Below are 20,189 nucleotides of genomic sequence, written 5' to 3' on the forward strand. Positions count from 1 at the left end.
TGTGTGTTTTTTTTTTATAGAAATACATTGGCATAAATTTCAAATGTATGGACCAAAAATGGAAGGCAATAAATGTAACTTAAATATACACATAAATACTGCAGAAACTTGTGTATATGTTATAATAAATATATACATATATATATGAAACCATGTAATAATACATTACAGCTGAAATATTTTTGAATCTAAATTTGAATGAATGAATGAATTAGTGATAGATGTGATATGCCCGATCCAAATGAAGTAATGCTTTTCCAAATTTGCAATGTAGATGATTCAGGTTGAGAGAAGTGTGTGTGTTTGGGTAACCGGAGCAACGAGCCTTAAAAAAAGGGGGCTGGTCCAAATAATTCGTCAGGAGCTCCTTTAATCCGGGCAGACAAAACCCACCCGCATCCGATCAGAGCGCTGCAGTCCCGGGCTCAACCTCCACCGCGGCCCCGGACCCGTCCAGAGAGCAGAGGCCGGGACAGGACGCACACACACGCACACGCACACGCACATGCACGCACGCCTTGGATTATTTATCCACCCCCCCGCTGGTAAGATGCTTGCAAAACCCCAACTTCTTGTGTTCTTCTCCGGTGAAACCGTCCACCTCGCAGCCCTGGAGCTGCTCTGAGGCGGACTGGATGCTGGATTCCGCCTCCAGCCTGTAGACAAACTTCCACTGTTAGAAACGGAGATGCTCGTTGGTTATGACCCTCTAATGCGTCTAAACTCTTATTTTAGCGCGTTTTATTTACAACACGGGCCTGCTGTTAGTATTTAATAACATCAATTTATTAAGGGTGCCGCGTGTTTAAATGGAAAAGGATTTTTAATAGAGTTTTTTGGTTTTCGTTCGGGGCTCCCGGCGAGGCTTTTTGGGTGCCTGCGCCTTTAAAAAGGTGCGCGGTGCACCTTTGTTTGTGCCAGGGTGCGTTTGGGGCCGCAGGTAAAAAAAAAAAAAAAAAAAAGGGGGAAGGAGAGAGCGACTGAGAGGAAGAGAGAGAGAGGGGGAAGAGAGAGAGAGGGAGGAGAGAGAGAGAGGGAGCAAGAGCTACAGAGAGAGAGAGAGAGAGAGAGAGAGGGAGAGAGAGAAGCAGAGGGCTGAAAATGACATTTGATACTCAGGAAGTTCAAGACGCCGCTTGGATTTCTTTTGTTTCATTGTAATTCTGCAGCGCTGCGGATAACACACACACACATTGAAGGCTCCACGCGAGTTAAACCGTGGAAACGTGTAGAATGATCAGAGTAGATTAAGGACTATAAATGTGTGATGGCTCCGGCTGCGGTGCACTTTGTAGTTAAGCAGACTAAAGTGTGACGCACAGCGATGGACCGAGAGGTATGAATCCCTTTTTTTTTAAAATAATGTTTAACCCAGATATGCTTTTGATTATGGAAGTCTTTTACAGGTTTTACGCTAAACTTTTAAATGGTTACGTTCGGCGGTGAAATGTAACAGTGAGAAGGATAAATGTGTGTTAAAGCGATGCTGCAGCTCATTCATCCAGACTGCAGGCCCGGTGTGCACATTAATCCCAATGAAAAGCAGCAGATGAATTAGAATAAGATTATAAACAGGATCTGGCGTCATTATGTTTTAAATCTGTTTTCAGCACAATTCTGTTTGACCCATAAACGCACTAAAATGGTTGAAAACAATGACCGGATTTAAACGAAATCTAAACGAGATGTTAACAGTTTGAAATATAAAATAACATTTTCCCTATATATATATATATAAAATCAAAATTATATGATACAATTACAATGATAATAAAATGACGATGAAAGCACGAAAACAGGCGTTTAAACCCCCCCAAAACAATTCAAAATGAGCGTAAAAATTTTGTTGTTCGGTTTGTTTCCCCGTCAGATATTTCAGGTTACGTGACAAACTGAACCTGAGTGATAAATCCTCCTGAAATAACCGTGAAGTTGACATCTTGTCCTCCTTTTCAGACCAAATGCGATTAACTGAAGGAGCTTTGAGCTTCTTCACAGATGAAAGGAACGACGGCTGCCCAGAGAATAAACGCCATGTTTACTTTGGAGGAAATACGCTTATACATTCATAAAGATGCTGTTGTTTTTGTGCTCATAAAATCCGTTTAAAATGGATTGTAGGATTACTCTAATTAATTATTTGGTTAATTATTTTCAGATCACTTAAATTCTGCTAAATAAACTATAAAAAAATGTGCATTTAAATGGGAATAAATAGGATCCATTAGTGCAGGGGGTTTGTATGTGACAGATGCCCTGCACTGTGTTAACACACAATTTGTTAACCAGATTATAATCCATAGAATCTAATATTTACAGAAGTCTCAAAGATAAATATTAGTCAAGCTGAAGTGATTCTCATGATAAGTAGAATGAGCTCATCTAAACCTGCTCCTCTCTGCTGTAACTTTTTACCCACAATCCATCTTTCTATGGAGATATTGAAGTAATGACGTAATGCGAAAAATCAAACTCAAATCTTCATTTTTACTAACTAAAGAAGGTCTGGAAAAGCAAAGATGTGAAGGATGTAAAGGTTCTTTTCGACTTGGCTTTATAGTGCTATTGATTTCTCCAGGAAATGGCGATGGAGTCTTGCTCAGGGAGCCATTTGGGCGTCTGAGGAATCACTTAGTACACTGGTTTGATCGCTGGGATCAATGGGAGCTCCATGCAGTGCGCGGCCTGCAGGGTGAGGGCGAGCTAATGGCTGCAAAGCAGGGTGGGGCGGCCGGGCCCCTTGATGGCACCCAGCTGAGAGCGCACAGCCTCTTGCAGCCGCAGTATCGTCAGCGCAGAGATGCTTTTGGCAGCACGGCCAAGGTCAGGAGGTGGACTGAAGGTTATTTCTGGGCCGCAGTATCACACAGATGTGTTCTTCAGTTGTTGATGCTGAGGGGGAGGAGTGCGACTTTTTAGAGTTTTGGTTGTTTTTATGTGCATCGTGTCCACGTCGGACGGCAGCCATTTTCTAGGATGGGTGGCTCTGAAATCCCAGGGAGAAAGACAACATGGTAACCCCTGTACTTTATATTCCGTTTTTTTCAAAACTCTATACTTGGTTTAACGGTAAATAATCTCCTTTGCTGTGTTTTTTTGGAAACGTGCGAAGATGAGATGAGCTCACTCTCGACTTGCTTGTTAGAGGAGGAAACTGCGGGAGGAGGCTGTGTAGCTGCAGCATGTTGTCATCATCATCCTCATCCTCATCCTCGGTATGACAGCATGAGCAATGCCTACAGGTCACTGTAACAAAGCTAATCTGTGGAGCTAATTAGGAGGTCAAGTTTAGGGTGTGACCTCAAAGAAAATGTCTGAGGAGGGGGGCAGGGACAGGTCCTAAAGAGATTAGACCACCAGTCTGTCTGCCTGATCTTCTGTCTCACACACAGGCTGGTTTAACATGAGGTTCCTCGGTGTGCCTCCTGTGGATGGTTGAGATGTTTTTTGGTAGCTCCTCACCCTCCCATCTTGTAGAAACCCAAAAGGCGTGGAGGAGGAGGATGTTCTTCCTCCCTCCTCATATTGTCTTATCAATGATCCAGACATGCTTCTAGCCTTTGACCCCCTCACCAAACGCCTGGATCGATCCGCTGCAGTGCATCTGGAGTATAGAAGCTGCGTCACTGCAACGTATTGACGGATGCGAACGCTCCTCTTTTTCCGAACAAAACCTCACATCCTCTCATATCTCTCCTCCCTCCCTCTCTCCTTCTCCCCCCCCCTCCCTCCCTCCCTCCCTCTCTCTCTCTCTCTCTCTCTCTCTCTCTCTCTCTCTCTCTCTCTCTCTCTCTCTCTCTCTCTCTCCAGGCTTTTGTCTCCTCTGCTCTCCTCCGGTTCGGGTCGGTGGTCTGTAGTTTTGCGGTACAGTAAGTTCTGGCACTTTGCTGGGTGGACTGGTCCTGACCCTCTGGGGGTGATAATGACTCCTGTTCTGTGTATGGCACTGGTAGAATTCACTGTGAGAGCTCACTATCAGTGAATTACCATAGGGCCATAAACAGAGCAGAGAAAGAACCACTTGATGCTGCTGGTCCGTCCTTTACCGCCAGGGCCGCTCCTCTGCTCAGCTGTGCCGGTGGGTGGGGTGAATGTGATCTAATGACTCCGATGTGGTTGCATGAGCTGCGTGCTGAGGTGCTTTAAACATCTCTCTCTCTCTCTCTCTGCACTGATGTTCCTCTGGCATACTGACGCCACTTGTCTTCTTTGCCCATTTTGGCACTAGCACATTTTTGCTTCTGTATATATACTTTGAGCAATTATGTGTAGTGCCAATATAGGACAAGATAGAATTCCATCGCATTTTGATCTGTTTCAGTTCCAGGACGTTCTGCTTCTGTTTCCATCTAGCATTTATGTAATGTGATGATAAAACAAACAGATTCATGGCGTCTCATCTTAGCTTGTCTCATATCTGTCTGCACGTGCTCAAAGGGCCCCGAGGAGGCCCGGTAAGCTCTCCGGCGATGTTTGGCAATGGTAGAACTCACACTGGTGAGGTAGATGGATCCGGTGGTTCTAGACTTGCCAACTATCGCCCGAGCAGCGTCCGCCCACCCGGCGGGAGGCCGAGATCGCCCAAGAGGACAAACCCAGTCTTTTCCAAGCGCAGAGGACACTGCTCCGAGTGAGTGAGTGAGTGAGTGGCTGGCGGTGATGAAGGGTGAGGTGAGACTCTGCGTTCCTCCCCTGCACACCTCAGCCTCAGAACTCCAGTGCCTCTGTGAAGGACGGTGAACATGGAGAGGTCGGGGTAATCTAGAGCCGTGCAGGCCCAAGTCCAACGCCATTTTCAGTTACGCCGCATTTGTGTTTTGATCCATCGCTGCTTCACACATGCACCAAATCAAGCTTTCACATAATCCAGACAAGAATATTGGTTTATTGTACGTGTGGTTTACTTGGTGCCTGCTTTGAAACATTAAACTGTTAATGTGAAATAATAAAACCTCCTGGACGCTGCAGGACTTTGTGAAAAACTGCCTCACATTTCGTTTAACTCCTCCATAACCCGCTGCTGTCCATAAGGGAGCGTCTGAAAGCTACTCTTACTGCCATTTTGTGTGCCACTGTCTGCCACTTTTCTATACTGTATACTTTGCTTCTTTCAAGAGCCCAGAGTGGAAATGAGCGAAAACTATAATCTCTTCTTTAGTTTTGCCTGATAAAATGTGGTTTAAATTGCACCGTCTCCATTCAGATAAACCAATAAATGAGTAAAAATAAATATCTAACTAACCATTTGCATTTACCTACAGCTTACTAAGCAGTTTAGCCTGTAAAGCTAATTTTATTTTAATTTAATTTTCAGACAGCCTATCATGGACAGCAGCAATTTAGAGACGACAAATCTGCCCTGTGGCTCATTTGCATACAGTCCACGCCCACCTAGAACAGTTTATGCTCAAAAATGTCACCAAAATCTATTTACAGACCAAAGAACTGTACTAATACGCCCAAATAAGGCAAAACGAAGGAGTAGATGTGGAAGATGCTTCACGGTATCATATTGACCTAAAACGATGATGGCGCTTTTTGACCCTCTCGTCCTAAATTGGATGACGTAACCGGTTAGCGTTCACACATTTTTAGGCGATTGAATCTTCGCTCATCATTACGGTTTGGAGTGCAGTTCCGTCTTCTCAGGTGCAGAACTTCAGCGTCCAAACCAGCACCAGGGGGATGAGGGGGAGGGGGGTTCCTCTCTCATAATTGGCGAATGGCGCGGTGTCATCTTACCCTTCTCTTTCAATGTGGCCTTCCCCCCTCCTCCTCCTCCTCCTCCTCCTCCTCCTCTTCCCAAAATGAAAAGGGCGTAGAGGCGGCGGTGGCGGCCTCAGATGTAGGTTTGGGCTCTCCGCCGTAACGGTCTGTCGGCCTGCCTGCTTGCCTGACACACACACACACACACACACACACACACACACACACACACACACACACACACACTGAGCTGTGTATATATCTGGGTCAGGGTCTGTTAATGTAGGTGACAGGGGGATCTGGGGATTAAAACCTCTTTATCTGCCTTTGCATAAATCCTTGGTTTATAGCCGCCTACAAGTTCAGCTTTGGCTAATATGATTTGCATTGTTGCGTTTGCCTCCTCCCCTCCTCTCCTCTGCAGGCCTCCTGTGTTTGATCTGCACCTACGTCTTTATCGCTCCAGCGAGGAGACTCCAGTTTTATCTTCAGTTTGAGTTCAAATGAAGCAGGTGAGCGGGGAGATGTGGCGTCTCATCTTACAGAACATATCCTGATGACTTCTGTTGTACTTGTAAATGTGTCCGTTGTGTGTCGTTTTCACCTGCAGACGCATCGCGATCGCGCCAAATCTCCTCGTCTGTGATGCAAATAAACACTTTGAAAAGCCCAACCCATTGTCTCAGACTCCCTCTAACGATCTTCTCTGCAGCAAAGTGCATTGTGGGATAACCCCTGTCAATGCGAGGCCTTCTCCAGATGGGCCGAGCGTTTCAGGTTACACCGCATTTTTCAGTGCCCACCCTCCCCCCTCCTCCCCTCTATCCCCCCTGGCCCCTTTCTCCATCTCTCTGTCTGTCTGTTTCTCACACACAGACACACACACACACACACACACACACACACACACACACACACACACACGCGCACACACACAGAGTTTCCTGGGTGGGTAGAGTCGAGCTGAGACAGAGCCGTGCCTGTGTTCTAATGCAGGCTGCAGAGCATTAGCAAAATGAGATTAAGTCTCATCGTTCTTCTTACGCAGCGTCTGGGCTGGAGGTGGGCAGAGGTGTGAGCTGGGAAGGTGAAGACGCCATTATTAGACCGTTAGAACACGTCAGCGTATCTAAGGGCCACCAGACGGGTATAGAGACGAAGATTGAATATTTCTGGTTTTAAAAGTAAAATATTGATTTGAATAATGTTGGGTGATAGAGATATTGTACAAATGTTGCATGAGAAGGATCGGTTCTCAAGCTGTGGCTTCAACTTGCACAGGGAGATTATGTCTTATTAGAGTGGGGGCAAACAGTTTGCACATATGTGTGTGTGTGTGTGTGTGTGTGTGTGTTGGGGGTGGTGGTGTTGGGATGCATGTATTAAGAAACGATTAGTGGAGATTAAAGCTCTGCCCGCATGAATCCAGGCAACAGGAACAAGCAAGCGACTCCCCTCGGTGCCCACAGGAGCCCCTCTTTGGAGCACCAGTCCGAGCCAGCATCCTCCAACCCAGGGGGGAATCGATACCTTCTCCTCCGCCCAGTGATCTCCCACCTCTAAACATATTGTCCCCGCAACCCGAGTGTGAGCACTTCCACAGCAGGCCAGATTGGTTTTAACGGTGTCCAATCAAGTTCAAAGTGGGCTGATGGATTGATGGATGGAGTGTGTGATGAGTGGATGAGTGCAGTGCGGCGGAGTGAACGATGATGTCAGTGTCAGACGCAATGCAGCACCGGCTCTAATATGAGACCGTACGGATGAAGACTTTGCTCCTTCCTCACATGGCTGCAGAAGTGATTTGACCTTTGAAACATATACGTCATACTTCACATTCAGCAGTTTTAAAGTTATCTTGACCTTGACTAATAATCTTCTAAAATCAGTTTAAGGCCAAAACTATGCTGGACATCATGCAAGATGGCTGCTACACAGATTCTTTACTGACATTTTGACACCTGAAGGCATTGGGAGACATTTTCCCAGCGTCACTCTGAGGTGAGCCTGTCCTAACCTTTGCCATGACACAACTTGGCTGACTTCATTTGAAGCAATGCAGCTGAAAGGGTTCTGTGCAGTTTGTAAGTGTGTGTGTGTGTGTAAAGGGATGTCAGGGAGCGACAGAGAGGAGGCTTAGGTTGCTCAGGAGCAGTTTGTTTTCAAAGAAAGTACACCAGGTTGGTCTGTGTAATCTGTAGTGATGGTGTGACACGTGTGTATCAAATAATCTCAGACTTGAATACACACACACACACACACACAGTCTGCACTGTGCTGTCTGAACTTGGTGGTCCCATCTGAAAATGACAGAGGAGGGGGAATAAAACATAAAATGGAGCCTTTCATCTGTGTGGAGGCACCATGCTTCAGCTTTAATCTGGAGGAAGAACAGGATACACACTGATGCCTGATAGATTAAGGCCTCTCTTTCTCTCTTCCCTTCCCTCTACAGCAGAAGGGCCATGCTAGCAAATCCCAGGCTTTAAAGCAGGGGAGGAGGTTTGGGCAGCTTATGATGTAATCACAGCCCTGACAGTCACGACAGGGAGAGGGTGGGTGGGTGGGGGGGTCGGGGGGTTGCGTGGAGGTTACCTTCCTTTAGTTGCATCTTATGGGGTTATGGGACAAACTGCAACAGTAAATACAGTGGTATTATGGTATTTCTACTGAGGTTAAAGGAAATGGAGGATTGAATGAAGACAAAATGAATTTCTCTGGTTCAACAGCATTTGAACGTGAGACGGTATGATTGGTAAACAGCAGCCGTTTATTGAAATCTCTTAAATACATAACCTTGATGATACTTAGAGTGCCGCAGCTGCTTCATTGTGAGTTGATTCCTGGCAAATTCAAGGTGATTGCAGGTGAAGGAGTGAAAAGACGGAAAAATATTGGTTGACCATCAGCGATTTGTGAGGTGGCAGTGAAATGTAAATGCGGTTACACCAAATGCACGGAGAACACAAATATGGAAGGGCAGAACAGTGGTGGCTTTCCTCCTGGGCTTTTTGGTTCGTCTTGGTTTTCAAAGAAGTTAATCGTAAGGAAATAAATACTAAATACTCTAAATTTCGTAACACAGTTTGTCAACATCACAGAGCTAAAAAACATGGAGCTAAATGAAAAACATCATCAAAAAGCAGATATCTTTACATAGTAAACACGATGCATTGGTAACTCTGTCCCCCCGCGCGGATGTACCTTTTAGTTTTTATATTTTAAAAATCCGTGAGACGCAGCTCGATGTGGGACACAGCGAGACCAACAGATCTCCACCGACGCCGTCCAGTGCCGTCGACTCCCTCCCGCCCCCCCCCCCCCCCCCCCCGCCGCTCGAGGGTCACTGCTCCAGAGTCACCACCTCCACCGCCTGGCCGTCCAGCGTTACAGTGTTGTTGATGCGCGTGGCCACGGGCGCCATGGCGACCTGCACAGGCCGGTTGCCCTGAGCGAGGCTGGTCACAACGGTCTGATACATGCTGACGGGGATCTGGACCAGACCTGAGAAGGAAGAAGAGGGGGAGATGTTGGATTTAGAGCAACACTTTGTACCAACAAATACTTCAGCAGCAAACTACAATAAGAATGTGAATAAATGCTGATATTTAATCGACTTGAACAAATTTGGTTGAGTAAAGTGTGTGACAGGCAGACAACCATGATACAGAGACGCCATTTGTGAACAATGGTCCGATTGAACGTCCTCCCCTAGCTTCCCAGTGCCCAGCTGTGTGTGTGCGTGTGCGTGTGCGTGTGTGTGCCTGGGGATTATTGCCACAGAGTCACGTGACGCCTGTGCCCCGCCCTCCAAGCTGTCACAGTGTCACACAGGGCAGGCAGGAAGGTCAGTGTAGGGGATGGCAATGACTCACTTCTGCCCCCCCACCCTTCTCCTCCCTCCTTACAGCCAGCTAACTTAAAACACGCACGAATACACAAAACGATAAAGAAGCGAGCGACAAATCGTATCCCCCCCCCCCTTTTGTATTCGCGATGGAGCCTAAGCTCCACTCGCCGCTGCTCTGACAGGGTTAAGATGTGCTGATGCAGGTAATTGTGCTGGCAGTGATTATGGGGGGGGCGGCGGGGGGGGGCTTAAGGGATGGACGGGCATGGGCCTGGCATGGTGACACACACACACACACACACAGACACACTGAGTGAAGTACTTCACCTAGCCACTTAAACATCGTTACTAAGACGTTAAGGGCCGAGCCTGGTGTGGTGGTGTGTGTGTGTGTGTGTTTTTTCTGTGTGTGTGTGTTTGCATGCCTGTGTCAGTGAAGGGCCTCAACACAAGCCAATCAGTGGCATCTGGGGCCAGTGCACTTCAAACGGTGCACTCCACTCCTCTGCAGCAGCACTATAGTGATTAGCTTAAAGTCAATAGTCTGGGTCGGGGAGGAGGAGGAGGAGGAGGAGGAGGAGGGCGCTCTGGCGGTCAAAACGTCTGCTCGCGTTTCTGCGAGGCATCGGCCTGCAGCTGCCGTACTCGCGTCCAAATTCGTCACGCACTAAAGGAAAATGACGCCTTTTAATGCAAACTTAAGGAGGAGGAAATTGTTTTTGCACTTCATGCCAGCTAATCAATCAATCTACCAATCAATGCAGTGTGTAGACTAAGAGGAGAGGGAGATAGTGTTTATGTACAGGTCTACAGTTAAAGTGATGGTGTGATGATGTGTGTGTGTGTGTGCGCAGAGAAAGCAGCAGAACCTGCCCCCTGAGCCGACAGCTGGCCCTGTGATTAGAACATGGACTGATAATGGAGTGGATCAAAGCTCTTTAGGAGGCCCCCCTGGGGACCTGATCAGACCCATGGACTCAGTGAGTGTGTGTGACAGATTATTTGAACCTACAAGCTGGGGGGACTCGTATGTTTACTGATTCTTCAGGTAGAAGATACACACAAAAACACACCATCTGTCAGATCAGCACAGAGTAGTGTGTGGGAGCTGGCTGTGCTGATCACACCAGTGGGGAGGGGGAGGGGGAGGAGGAGGAGGAGGAGGAGGACGTGCCGTTATCTCAAAGTCATGTAAACTTCTTATCGGGTAAGGATTTCCATATTCATCCGCTCAGTTGGCTGGTTTGAATGAGGCTCATGGAGACTCACGGCACAAGGCCATGAAAGCTGTGAGGAGTCCGCAATTTAGGCAAAATGTAATGATTTGGCGTATAAGGACTGACATCATTTTCCTGAAAGTCACTAAACTGTGTGTGTATCAATCCCTTTTTGGGGCCCAGACATCCAGTTTGTAATAATAACGACAAAATCCCAGGATGCATCAGAATGGAGCTTATTTTTTAGAGGAAACGACACAAATGCAGCCAAACCCCGACCTATATGTACATATGGAAGACGTTAGTCTGTGAGTGCTCATGGCATCATGGGTCATTTCCTGTCTTTGCCTATCTACACGTGTGTGTGGTGCATTTGCATGTTTGGCCGGTAACGTCTCACATACAATTGTTATACCTGTGGCATCCTGCACGCCTGCCAGCGCCCCCACAGCAGCCGCCGTCTCTCCTGCCAGGACGATCTGCCCCCCGCCCTGTAGAGTGGCCTCCGCCAGCGTCGCTACGGCGTGGGCCGCCGCCTCGCTGCAACACACACACAAGAAACACTCGGTAAATCATAGAAGCATTTAAACTGTTTCTGCACTCGTTTTCTTAGAATGCAAACACACATATGAGATGAATGGACATAGTAACCTCACTCTCTCTCACACACACACACACACACACACACACACACACACACACACACACACACACACACACACACACACACACACACACACACACACACACACACACACACACACACACACACACACACACACACAGGGTTCTTAGAGATGTGGGGTGAAGTAGGGAGTGTATGAGCTGTAAGAGGCTTTCCTCGTCTGGACTTATTGAGAATCTGTCACATCTCACAGAGCGACAGGTGCTGCTCGGCTAACAAAGCACTTTTATTAACCAGATCTGCCCCAGGAATTACCAGCCAGCCTATTAGACACCAACTCAGCTATAAACTGATTAAACCCGTTGGGAGGACGGATGAGGTGGCGTGCGTTCACGTCACACGCAGATAGGTTGTTGAATTTTTTAAGTTAAAGGCTCAAAAAAAGAGGCAGAGCAGACAAAGAGTCGACTGGAATAAACACACAGGCTGAATGTTCCAGAGCACCCAGAGCGGCTCCACCTCAGGTAAACAGCAGGGGGAGGAGGGAGGGGAGGAAGGAGGACTCAGGTGGTTGCAGGTAACAAGTCCCGCTGGAGACAATTACACACACACACACACACACACACACACACACACACACACACACACACACACACACACACACACACACACACACACACACACACACACACACACACACACACACACACACACACACACACACACACAGCTGAGATGAGATGAGATGATTGCCTTGATGCTGCAGCAGTGGAACAAGCAGCAGCTCTTCATCTCGACTCGTCTCGCAGGATGGACTAGTTGTGTTTAAAGACTTTTGTTGATGGAGTGAAAAGATAAAATTTGGTTGTAACCAACGGGTTTAGAAGAGGAACAAATCCTGAAACATCACGGGACCTTTCAGGCCGACGGGATGCTGATTAATGCTCAGTCCCAATTTTCGCTTCAGACCTCTAATGGAGCATTTATCACCTGCACTCTGCTTTCTATTTGGACAAACAAGATCTAATCGGGCAGTCAGCACGTGGAAACACTCCGGCTAATTAATTAGATGCTGAACCAGGACGAGTGCAGTGGAGACGCTCATCTCCAGGGGGCCCTCGCTGCCCTGACACTTTCCTACTCGCACCCAGAACGCTTCCACAACATTCAACTCAGAGCAGTGAGGGATCTTCAGCCAAGTTGTCCCACAATCAATGAATCACGTGGCTGATAATGGAGTTTAAAGAGCTCAACACAAAAGCATTTCAAATACAATAAATCCTGTAAACTAAACGTTCATCTTACTCTGTGTACCTGTTGAGGGCCATTGTGACGGTTGCCCCAGGTTGGATCTCCTGCGAGGCGGCGACTGCGGCCTCGGCTAGGGACGCGACGGCCTGCGTGGCCTCGGACGCCTGTGTGGTCTGGATGGTCATCTCACCGCCCTGGAGCGTGGCCCAGTTCTGCTCCACCTGCAGAGGAAGCGAGGGGAGACGGCGGCTCAGAGACGAGGGGGGAATCGGAACCAGGCAAGTGTGTGTGTGTGTCGGTCTGTACCTCTCCGTCAGTAACGGTGGCGTAGTTGACCTGTGCCACTGTCACGCCCGGCAGCTCCGACGCGTCCGCCAGGGTCGCGACCGTGTGTCCCGTTCCCACCTGAGAAATGGGTGCAGTAAAACGTCACACACTCTCTCACTCACTCTTTGTTCACGGTTCATGGTTCAGTACTGTAACTCAAACGCACCTGGATGAGCGACACTGTCCCGTCTGGGTTGTTGATGGTCTGTACCACCGTCTGCGAGGGCACCAGGTGAGCGATGCTCTGCGCGGCTGTCAGGTGATGGTGCTGGGTGGTGGTCGTCGTGGTGATCTGGTGGTCCTCGAAGGCGTACAGCAGATCTTCGCGGCCGTGCTGCTTGTAGCAGTTCTTTACGATCGTCCTCAGCGCCTGCGTCCAGGAAACCTTGGAGGCCACAGACAGGAGTCAGGTTGATTTTGCCACATTAAACACTCTTACATCACCGTGGCTCAGCTGTGTGTGTTGTTACATCAACGGTCTCTCACCCTCTGTTTCTGCTCCTCTGTGCGGACGTCACTGCGGACGTTGGCCCACGGGATGTCCTCGGGCCACCACACGGGCTTGCAGCTCTCCTTGCCCCAGCCGGGCTTCCCTCGGCCCGTCGAGTACTTCAGCATCTCCGGGATGAACGCTCGCAGCTGGGCCTGAGGCGGGAGGAGGAAAAGGCCAAGAGAGCCAGTCAGGAGGAGACACTAACACCAAAAGGCCGCTTGCTGCAGTCCCTCTGCAGTCACACACAGCCCCGCGTGCCCTTGAGCAGGCAGCGGGAGGTGTGTATTGATCGGCTACCTGCCGCTCGGTGCTGAGCTGGTTGGGGCCCATAAATAGAAATGGGCTTCTAAAAGGAGAACAATCTGCTCATGTTTATTAACAGACCAATCTATGGCAGTGGCTCCAGCCTGATCTATCAGACAGACACCACGGGAACCTGAAGGGTGAGTCCACACAAGTCACACAAGCAGAGGACACACACACACACACACACACACACACGCACACACACGCACACACACACACGCACACACACGCACACACAGCCACAGCCAGGCGTTACAAGGACAAGCTGGTCAATACTGCTAGAAAGGAAAATCAATGTCAAACAGAAAAACCCATCAGATTAAGTCCGATCACTCGTGACTCGTGCTAGCTTATGGACTCGTGTGGAAACTTGAGTCATTATTTCATTACTGTGCAGCGGCCGAATCAATCAGTGCGGGTCCACTATATGTGAGTGGACCGTTCAGGAGCTACAACAGTGCAGCCTCTTTACTGCAGCCTATTACAACCAAAGAGGGAGATAATTGTGGGCTGATTGCTTTGTCCACCATGATGCACGAGACGCCGCCTGAATTATGGAGTGCAAAGCAGGAAGAGGCTGAAGTTTAATCTAATAGAAATGTGCTGATATGTCCCACACACAACACACACACACACACACACACACACACACACACACACACACACACACACACACACACACACACACACACACACACACACACACACACACACACACACACACACACACACACACACACACACACACACACACACACACACACAGGTGCTTGGAGACATATCCAGTCTCCGTCCGTCACATAAACACGTCCTGCAGAAGCACACGCTCCCTCTGGCCGGCTGGCTGGGGTTTAGTCCCCATGTCCTCAGCGTCCTGTAATGTGCGAGCATCACGGGGGGATTAGATTGCACAATGAGGCACTGCAGCGTCTGCCTGCCTTGACATCATGGGCTAAATTTGGTTCTGGGTGAAATAAATCCCCTCCATCTTCCTCCCCCACTCCAAAATTTCTGACAGACACCAAACGCAGTGCACGCTTTTCCTCAGTGCGGCGCACGCACACACACACACACACTGAGCGATAACAAAATGGTTCTAGTGGAGAAATGGACGGATGTCGGACTGAGATTTGCCAAGGATGTTTGCGTTTCCACCTGTGGCAGTGTGGATGTATGTGTGGATGCGTGCGTGCGTGCGTGGCCAGATGGCCTAATTACAGAGGCTAGTGAGTTAAGTGGCATGTTGTCCTCTCACCCAACACCCCACCCCCCCAATCCTAATCCTCACATCCACAGGACCAATCAGCATTTAGGAAGGCAGGCAGCTATTGCCGGGTTCCTTGCCCTGGCAAAGACCTGCTAGGGGGTAATTATGAGCTCAGGCCGGCCCGGGATCACCTGCTACAGATGCTCCGTATATCGGGTTGGCTGCCTGCGTCACTAAATCCAGCCTCACCCGGAATAGTTCTGCCTGCACAAAGCTGAGAGGACAGCAAACACACATTTTAATGAGCCCCCCTGTCCCCCCACCCACTTTCGTTACAGATCTCTCATTTGTCCAGGGGTGAGCAAGTTTCTCAATGGACGCTGGACCACATCCGGTTTAAGCGACGCTTGATTCTGAAAGCCCCCGTCCACACATTTCCACCCCGCTCGGCCAACCTGAGTGAGGCAACGTGTTACTCACGACCATCTCCTCCTGCAATCGGCAGAAAAACAAGCGGCAGCCAACACCTGCCCTCCGAGGACGCTCCGGGCCCTGCCATTGGCCGCCGCGGCCCCAGGGTTGCCGGGCCATCTCTGCGGGCCGACATCATGCTGACTACTATGACGATGATCCAGAGAGCGCGTCAGCAGCGCTGGGACGGCGGAGTAAACAAGCCGGTTTCCCCCGGGAGGAAAGAGGCCTTAGAGCTGCTGCTGGTGCTAATGCTGCAGGTCTACCAGGACAAATCCACTCTACACACATTTCACTGCTTAATGACACCACAGCTGCACCAGCAACAACCACCACGCTGTAACATGCAGTCATGATGTATACCTCTGGTTTACACATCAGTTCCATTTTTCTGTAATGTTGATGAAGCTCTTAGATCAACTCTTAACGTCAATTATCTTTGGTCCAATATCAATTCATCAAAGTCATCAAATCCCATAGAAAAACCCTTCAAAATGAGTATTTGACCTTGATGCACACGGGACACAAGCTTCAAGACGCTAAATTATTGGCAACTGCTGCCCCCTGCTGGGCAAAGCGATAGAGTGTGATTCCCAAACAGCTAATTGAGACTCTACAAACACTCTGAACACCGTATATAACTACATATGCAGTTACTGAGTCCAGCCTCACCTGGGTCATCTTGTCCACAGACACCGGGATGCCGTCGATGGTGAGGGGGGGCAACTCTGAGGCCAGTTCTCCTCCAGGGGGGGCGTGCTCGGCCAGGGAGTTCTCCAGGTCTTCAAGCATCATGCCCTTATACTTCCTCACCTGGAAGAGGGGAGCAAAGGATAAAGTGGAGCATAAGCAGAAAGCTCATTCCAATTAATCCCAATCTAACTCATCTAAATTAAATATGCAATTTTCACATTAATCAGGTCACTGGGTTGTTTTTATCATACAAACAAATGACTTCTTTGGGCCGACTGCACTCACCACGTTCTCCAGAGGAGCGGCACCAAACACCTTGAACACAGGGTTTGGTTTGGAGGGGGAGATGCACAGCACGATGGCCTGCTGACCCACTCTGGTGGTGTACTCATCCAGGGTGGCTCGTAGTTTCCTGTGAAAGTGTATCATCGTCTAGTTCACATTTTGTTACAATTTGGCTTTAGAATGAACCTTAATTTAGAAAAGACACTGCAGCTGTTGATGCTTGGTTTGTGGCAGGGGAATAATGGCTCTCTTGGCGTTCCCACCTGAGCAGACGTGTCTGCTGTCTCTTGCGGATGGAAGGGTTGGATTCAAATATATGAGGTCTCTTTCTTTTCTTGCCAGTTGCCACGGCAGCAGCAGCTGCCATACCCACTGGCCCTAAGAGGAGAGGGAAAGAAGAGATGTTACAGTTTGATGGTATCAGAATGAAGAGAACAAGCAATGTTTGGATGTTGGGTTTGGACTGAGCTTCAGGATGGATAGTCTTTCTCTAAACATGAACTGTGAACTACATTTTAAAAACTATGTATCTGTGAGAACGTGATGCCAGTCCACTAGCACCCCCTGGTGTTCAGATACAAGCACAACACTGAACTCTCTGATACCAGAATCATTCATTTCCACTGGACTGACCTGCAGCAGCAAGGTGAGCGGTGATCTCATCAGTGCCGGTGGAGTTGAGGATGTCTGTGTCGTCATAGGGATCATCGTCTGGGGAGGAGGTGGAGTCTTCTTCTGCACTCATCATGGATGCATCGGTGAAGGTGGCTACATGGACCTGCACACATGGACGAGTCAGCCACTGTTCCATTCATTCTGCCCCGTGTCACCCCCACTAATGTCGATTACGTTTAGAATTGCACCTGCCAGACCTGTTGGCTTACAGCGCTGGCCTCAATAGTGGTCATGTGCTCTGTCTGGTGAACAGAGTGGTCCTCCATATCACCCCGCCTGCTCTATACTGCTGCTCCACGATACACTGACTGAGGGGAGAGAGGGGGGAAAGGTTTGGGTCCCACAACATGTTGGATTAGTCCATGACACACCATTTGCGTTTCAGATTCACTGTTTATTTTTCACACTGTGTACAACCTTGCAGTTAGAATACAATGACTTCACACACAACACACAGAGAACAGGCATGAGTTACTACTGATGGCACTGTTTGGCTGTACAGCATTAAGAGTCAAACCCTTGTGGAAAAACTGTGAATTTAAAGTTTAAAGCAAACTCTTGAGGAGGAACCTGTTTTGTTGGTAAGCATGTGACCTCTCACCTCCAGGGTCTGCAAGCAGCACAGGAAGTGACATCATGTTAGATCTGCGCACCATCACTGAGTCAATCACTACAGATTAAGTATTTTCCTCACACTTATATATTTCAATATTTATAAATGTCATATTTGTTGGTCTGCATCTCATTAAATGATTCGGACAGTTACCGTGTTTTATATATAAACACATGTTTATTTATCTCACAGTTCACTACTTTGTGTATTTAAATTGATCTACTCAGTTATTACAAACATTTGTGCGCTTTTCGAAGCCGTAGTCACGGGGTTGTAACATCAGCACACAACAGGACAATAACAACATCTAACTCTTCACATGTGCATCCATGTTATGCTGCCGTGTCCTGGAACAACACAAGCTAGCTGCTGCTGCTGTTGTTAGAATCAATGAAGGCACAACTCCTCTGTATTAAACATTCAGCATGCTTGTGTGTGTGTGTATGTTTATGTGTGTGTAGCCTATCTGCAGCACACAGTAAGCAGACATTAATCATCTATTAACCCTGTTGTGTCGGAGCGTTAGCCTGCGCTGCTGTGACGCCTGCAGCTCGTTTGCCGGTTGACTGGCAACGGTTGATCAACTAAGCTAAGCTAGCAACGTCCTATATTTGGCTAATTAGCTAGCTAGCTAACCATTTGGCGGTGCAGCCTTTGTGTACATAAATTGCCCAGTTAAACATGAGGGTCTAATTCGGGGAGAGACCTCAACGATCGCAAATTAAGTGACGGCGCACCGGAAGGTTGTGATCACAAACACATCAGCTAACATGTAAATCCCCAAATCCGAGCCTAAATAGAGCGCTAAACAGGCCGAGCGGCCTGCGGCTCATCCGTTGCTGTTCTACTCTTTCACAGCTTGTTGTCGATCCGCGCCTACACAACGATTGCGTGAAAAAAGCCAGATTTCTGCCATAAACGCGACACAGTCAACACCTAAACAATCAGCATCTCTCGCCCCAACGCTGCCGGGTTCGATGATGCGGCTGCGCCGGGCTGAAGAAGCTGGAGATTGCGCGGTAGGGCACTAACCTCAGAGCGGCTGCGCTACTTCGGGCCTGCGCTGTACAACGGGCTGATCGGGGCGTAATGGAGGACAGGGAACTCGATACACTCATCTCCACTGTGCTGCCTTCACGGACCCGCCCTCACACACTGCGGCCCGCTGCCCAAACAGTGTTTTTTATGCTTTCAATAGCACATTTGGACTGAAATCTGACATCTAATTAAATGTCTGTCCGAGTATTTTTCTTGTTTTATTTGAGTTAACTAAGAACAACAGCTACATTGAGAAAACGCACCACAAATAACAAACGCTATTTAACACAAATTCCTTTTATTTATTTCCATATATTTGCATTCATGAACACGATGTATCCAGTAACTCAAGTGTTGCTCTTGTAACACGGGTACACTTTATAAAACGTCTACGTGGCACTTTTGAGTTTAAGTTTAAATTACAAACACAAATACAACTCGGGCAATTGGCAAAAGATTAGCCGTTTCTAGTCAGATCGTCTATGTGTTTTGCTACGCTCTGTGGTTCAGCATCTCTCTAAATGATGAATGTACCGCTCTTCTTGGTTGTGATATTTCCTATAGCCCATGAAGGTCTCATTAAAGCTGCCAAACCACGACCCCCTCAGGCACAGTGAGTATTGCAGGCCTGTTATATTATGCTGAGGGGTCCATCTGCTTCATCTACTGGCGTACACAAAGCCTGTAATGTTATTTAAGGTCACCGATGTATCACCAATAAAGACTCGTGCTCTGAACGCAACACTGCTTTGTGTTTGTGGAACACACAAGCTGTGATAAGGGATTTATTTAGCTAATGGAAAGTAATAAGCTGCAGTTAATTAAAACATGGTACAGTATATTGAAACATTCCTGAAACATGCTCCAAAACACTTTTTGGAACAAATTATTTTATTTTTGTGGGTAAGACACATTTCCTTTCAACATTCCTTCATATCCAACATTACTTCACCAAGTGATGTAAACGAATAAAGAACATCTTCCTGCGTCAACCAGGACTCATTTATCAGTCATCCCCGACTTCAACCATGGACAGGACCATAAACTGGCACGTAAACAATACTGTCCTGAAACTATAAACCCCACTGAGTATGTACTGTTGACAAAGGACAATATACTGTATACAACAACTGTCCATGCATTAAGGTGACAGGTTCATTGAAAACTGAGAAAAATGAACATTTTGACTTGAAGAATTACATGGTACATTTGTGGTCATATGGTATTTCATTGGGATTTTTAAGTTTAACACTGCAGCAATGCATCACAAATCAACCAGCCACACATGCCTTAAGGTGGCAGCCTTGCATTACAAATCAGTCTTGGAAATCAGCTTCCCAGATTTGTTGAAACAGGAGATGGCAGCAAGGCATCACTGATGTCGACTCTCTGCAGGTACCCTGGCGTGTATTCAAGATGATGGATGTTTTAC

At 47.9% G+C, this 20,189-nt stretch overlaps 1 protein-coding gene across 5 annotated transcripts; it reads right to left on the reverse strand.

Annotated features, from left to right (window-relative positions):
- Positions 1-9,019: 9,019 nt before the first annotated feature.
- On the reverse strand, positions 9,020-18,834 carry nrf1 (nuclear respiratory factor 1). Of its 5 annotated transcripts, none has more exons than XM_076158989.1 (12): positions 18,752-18,834; positions 17,304-17,414; positions 17,065-17,209; positions 16,695-16,809; positions 16,432-16,558; positions 16,126-16,266; positions 13,463-13,621; positions 13,143-13,361; positions 12,956-13,054; positions 12,704-12,870; positions 11,189-11,313; positions 9,020-9,210 (listed from the first exon to the last, which is right to left on the reverse strand). In XM_076158989.1, the coding sequence occupies exons 2-12, from the start codon at positions 17,370-17,372 to the stop codon at positions 9,050-9,052; spliced, it is 1,527 nt and encodes a 508-aa protein (XP_076015104.1). In that variant the 5' UTR covers positions 17,373-17,414; positions 18,752-18,834; the 3' UTR covers positions 9,020-9,049. The 5 variants fall into 5 exon arrangements, with proteins under 5 accessions (XP_076015104.1, XP_076015103.1, XP_076015101.1 ...); XM_076158988.1 differs by having other exon boundaries at positions 12,713-12,870; positions 17,295-17,414; XM_076158986.1 differs by having other exon boundaries at positions 17,295-17,414.
- Positions 18,835-20,189: the final 1,355 nt, after the last annotated feature.

The sequence above is a fragment of the Genypterus blacodes genome, unplaced genomic scaffold, assembly GCF_046128005.1.
Source record: "Genypterus blacodes isolate CSIRO-AG114 ecotype Tasmania unplaced genomic scaffold, CSIRO-AGI_Gbla_v1 ptg000090l_1, whole genome shotgun sequence".
In the NCBI taxonomy this organism is placed as follows: domain Eukaryota; kingdom Metazoa; phylum Chordata; class Actinopteri; order Ophidiiformes; family Ophidiidae; genus Genypterus; species Genypterus blacodes.

Excerpts from the sequence above, each read along its gene's own strand:
- nrf1 (XM_076158986.1), bottom strand. The coding sequence starts at position 17,372 with ATGGAGGACCACTCTGTTCACCAGACAGAGCACATGACCACTATTGAG. Across the intron at positions 13,055-13,142 it reads GGACAGTGTCGCTCATCCAG|GTGGGAACGGGACACACGGT; the intron begins GTGCGTTTGAGT and ends CCCATTTCTCAG. Across the intron at positions 11,314-12,703 it reads GCCCTCAACAGGTACACAGA|CGAGGCGGCGGCCCACGCCG; the intron begins GTAAGATGAACG and ends TGTGTGTTGCAG.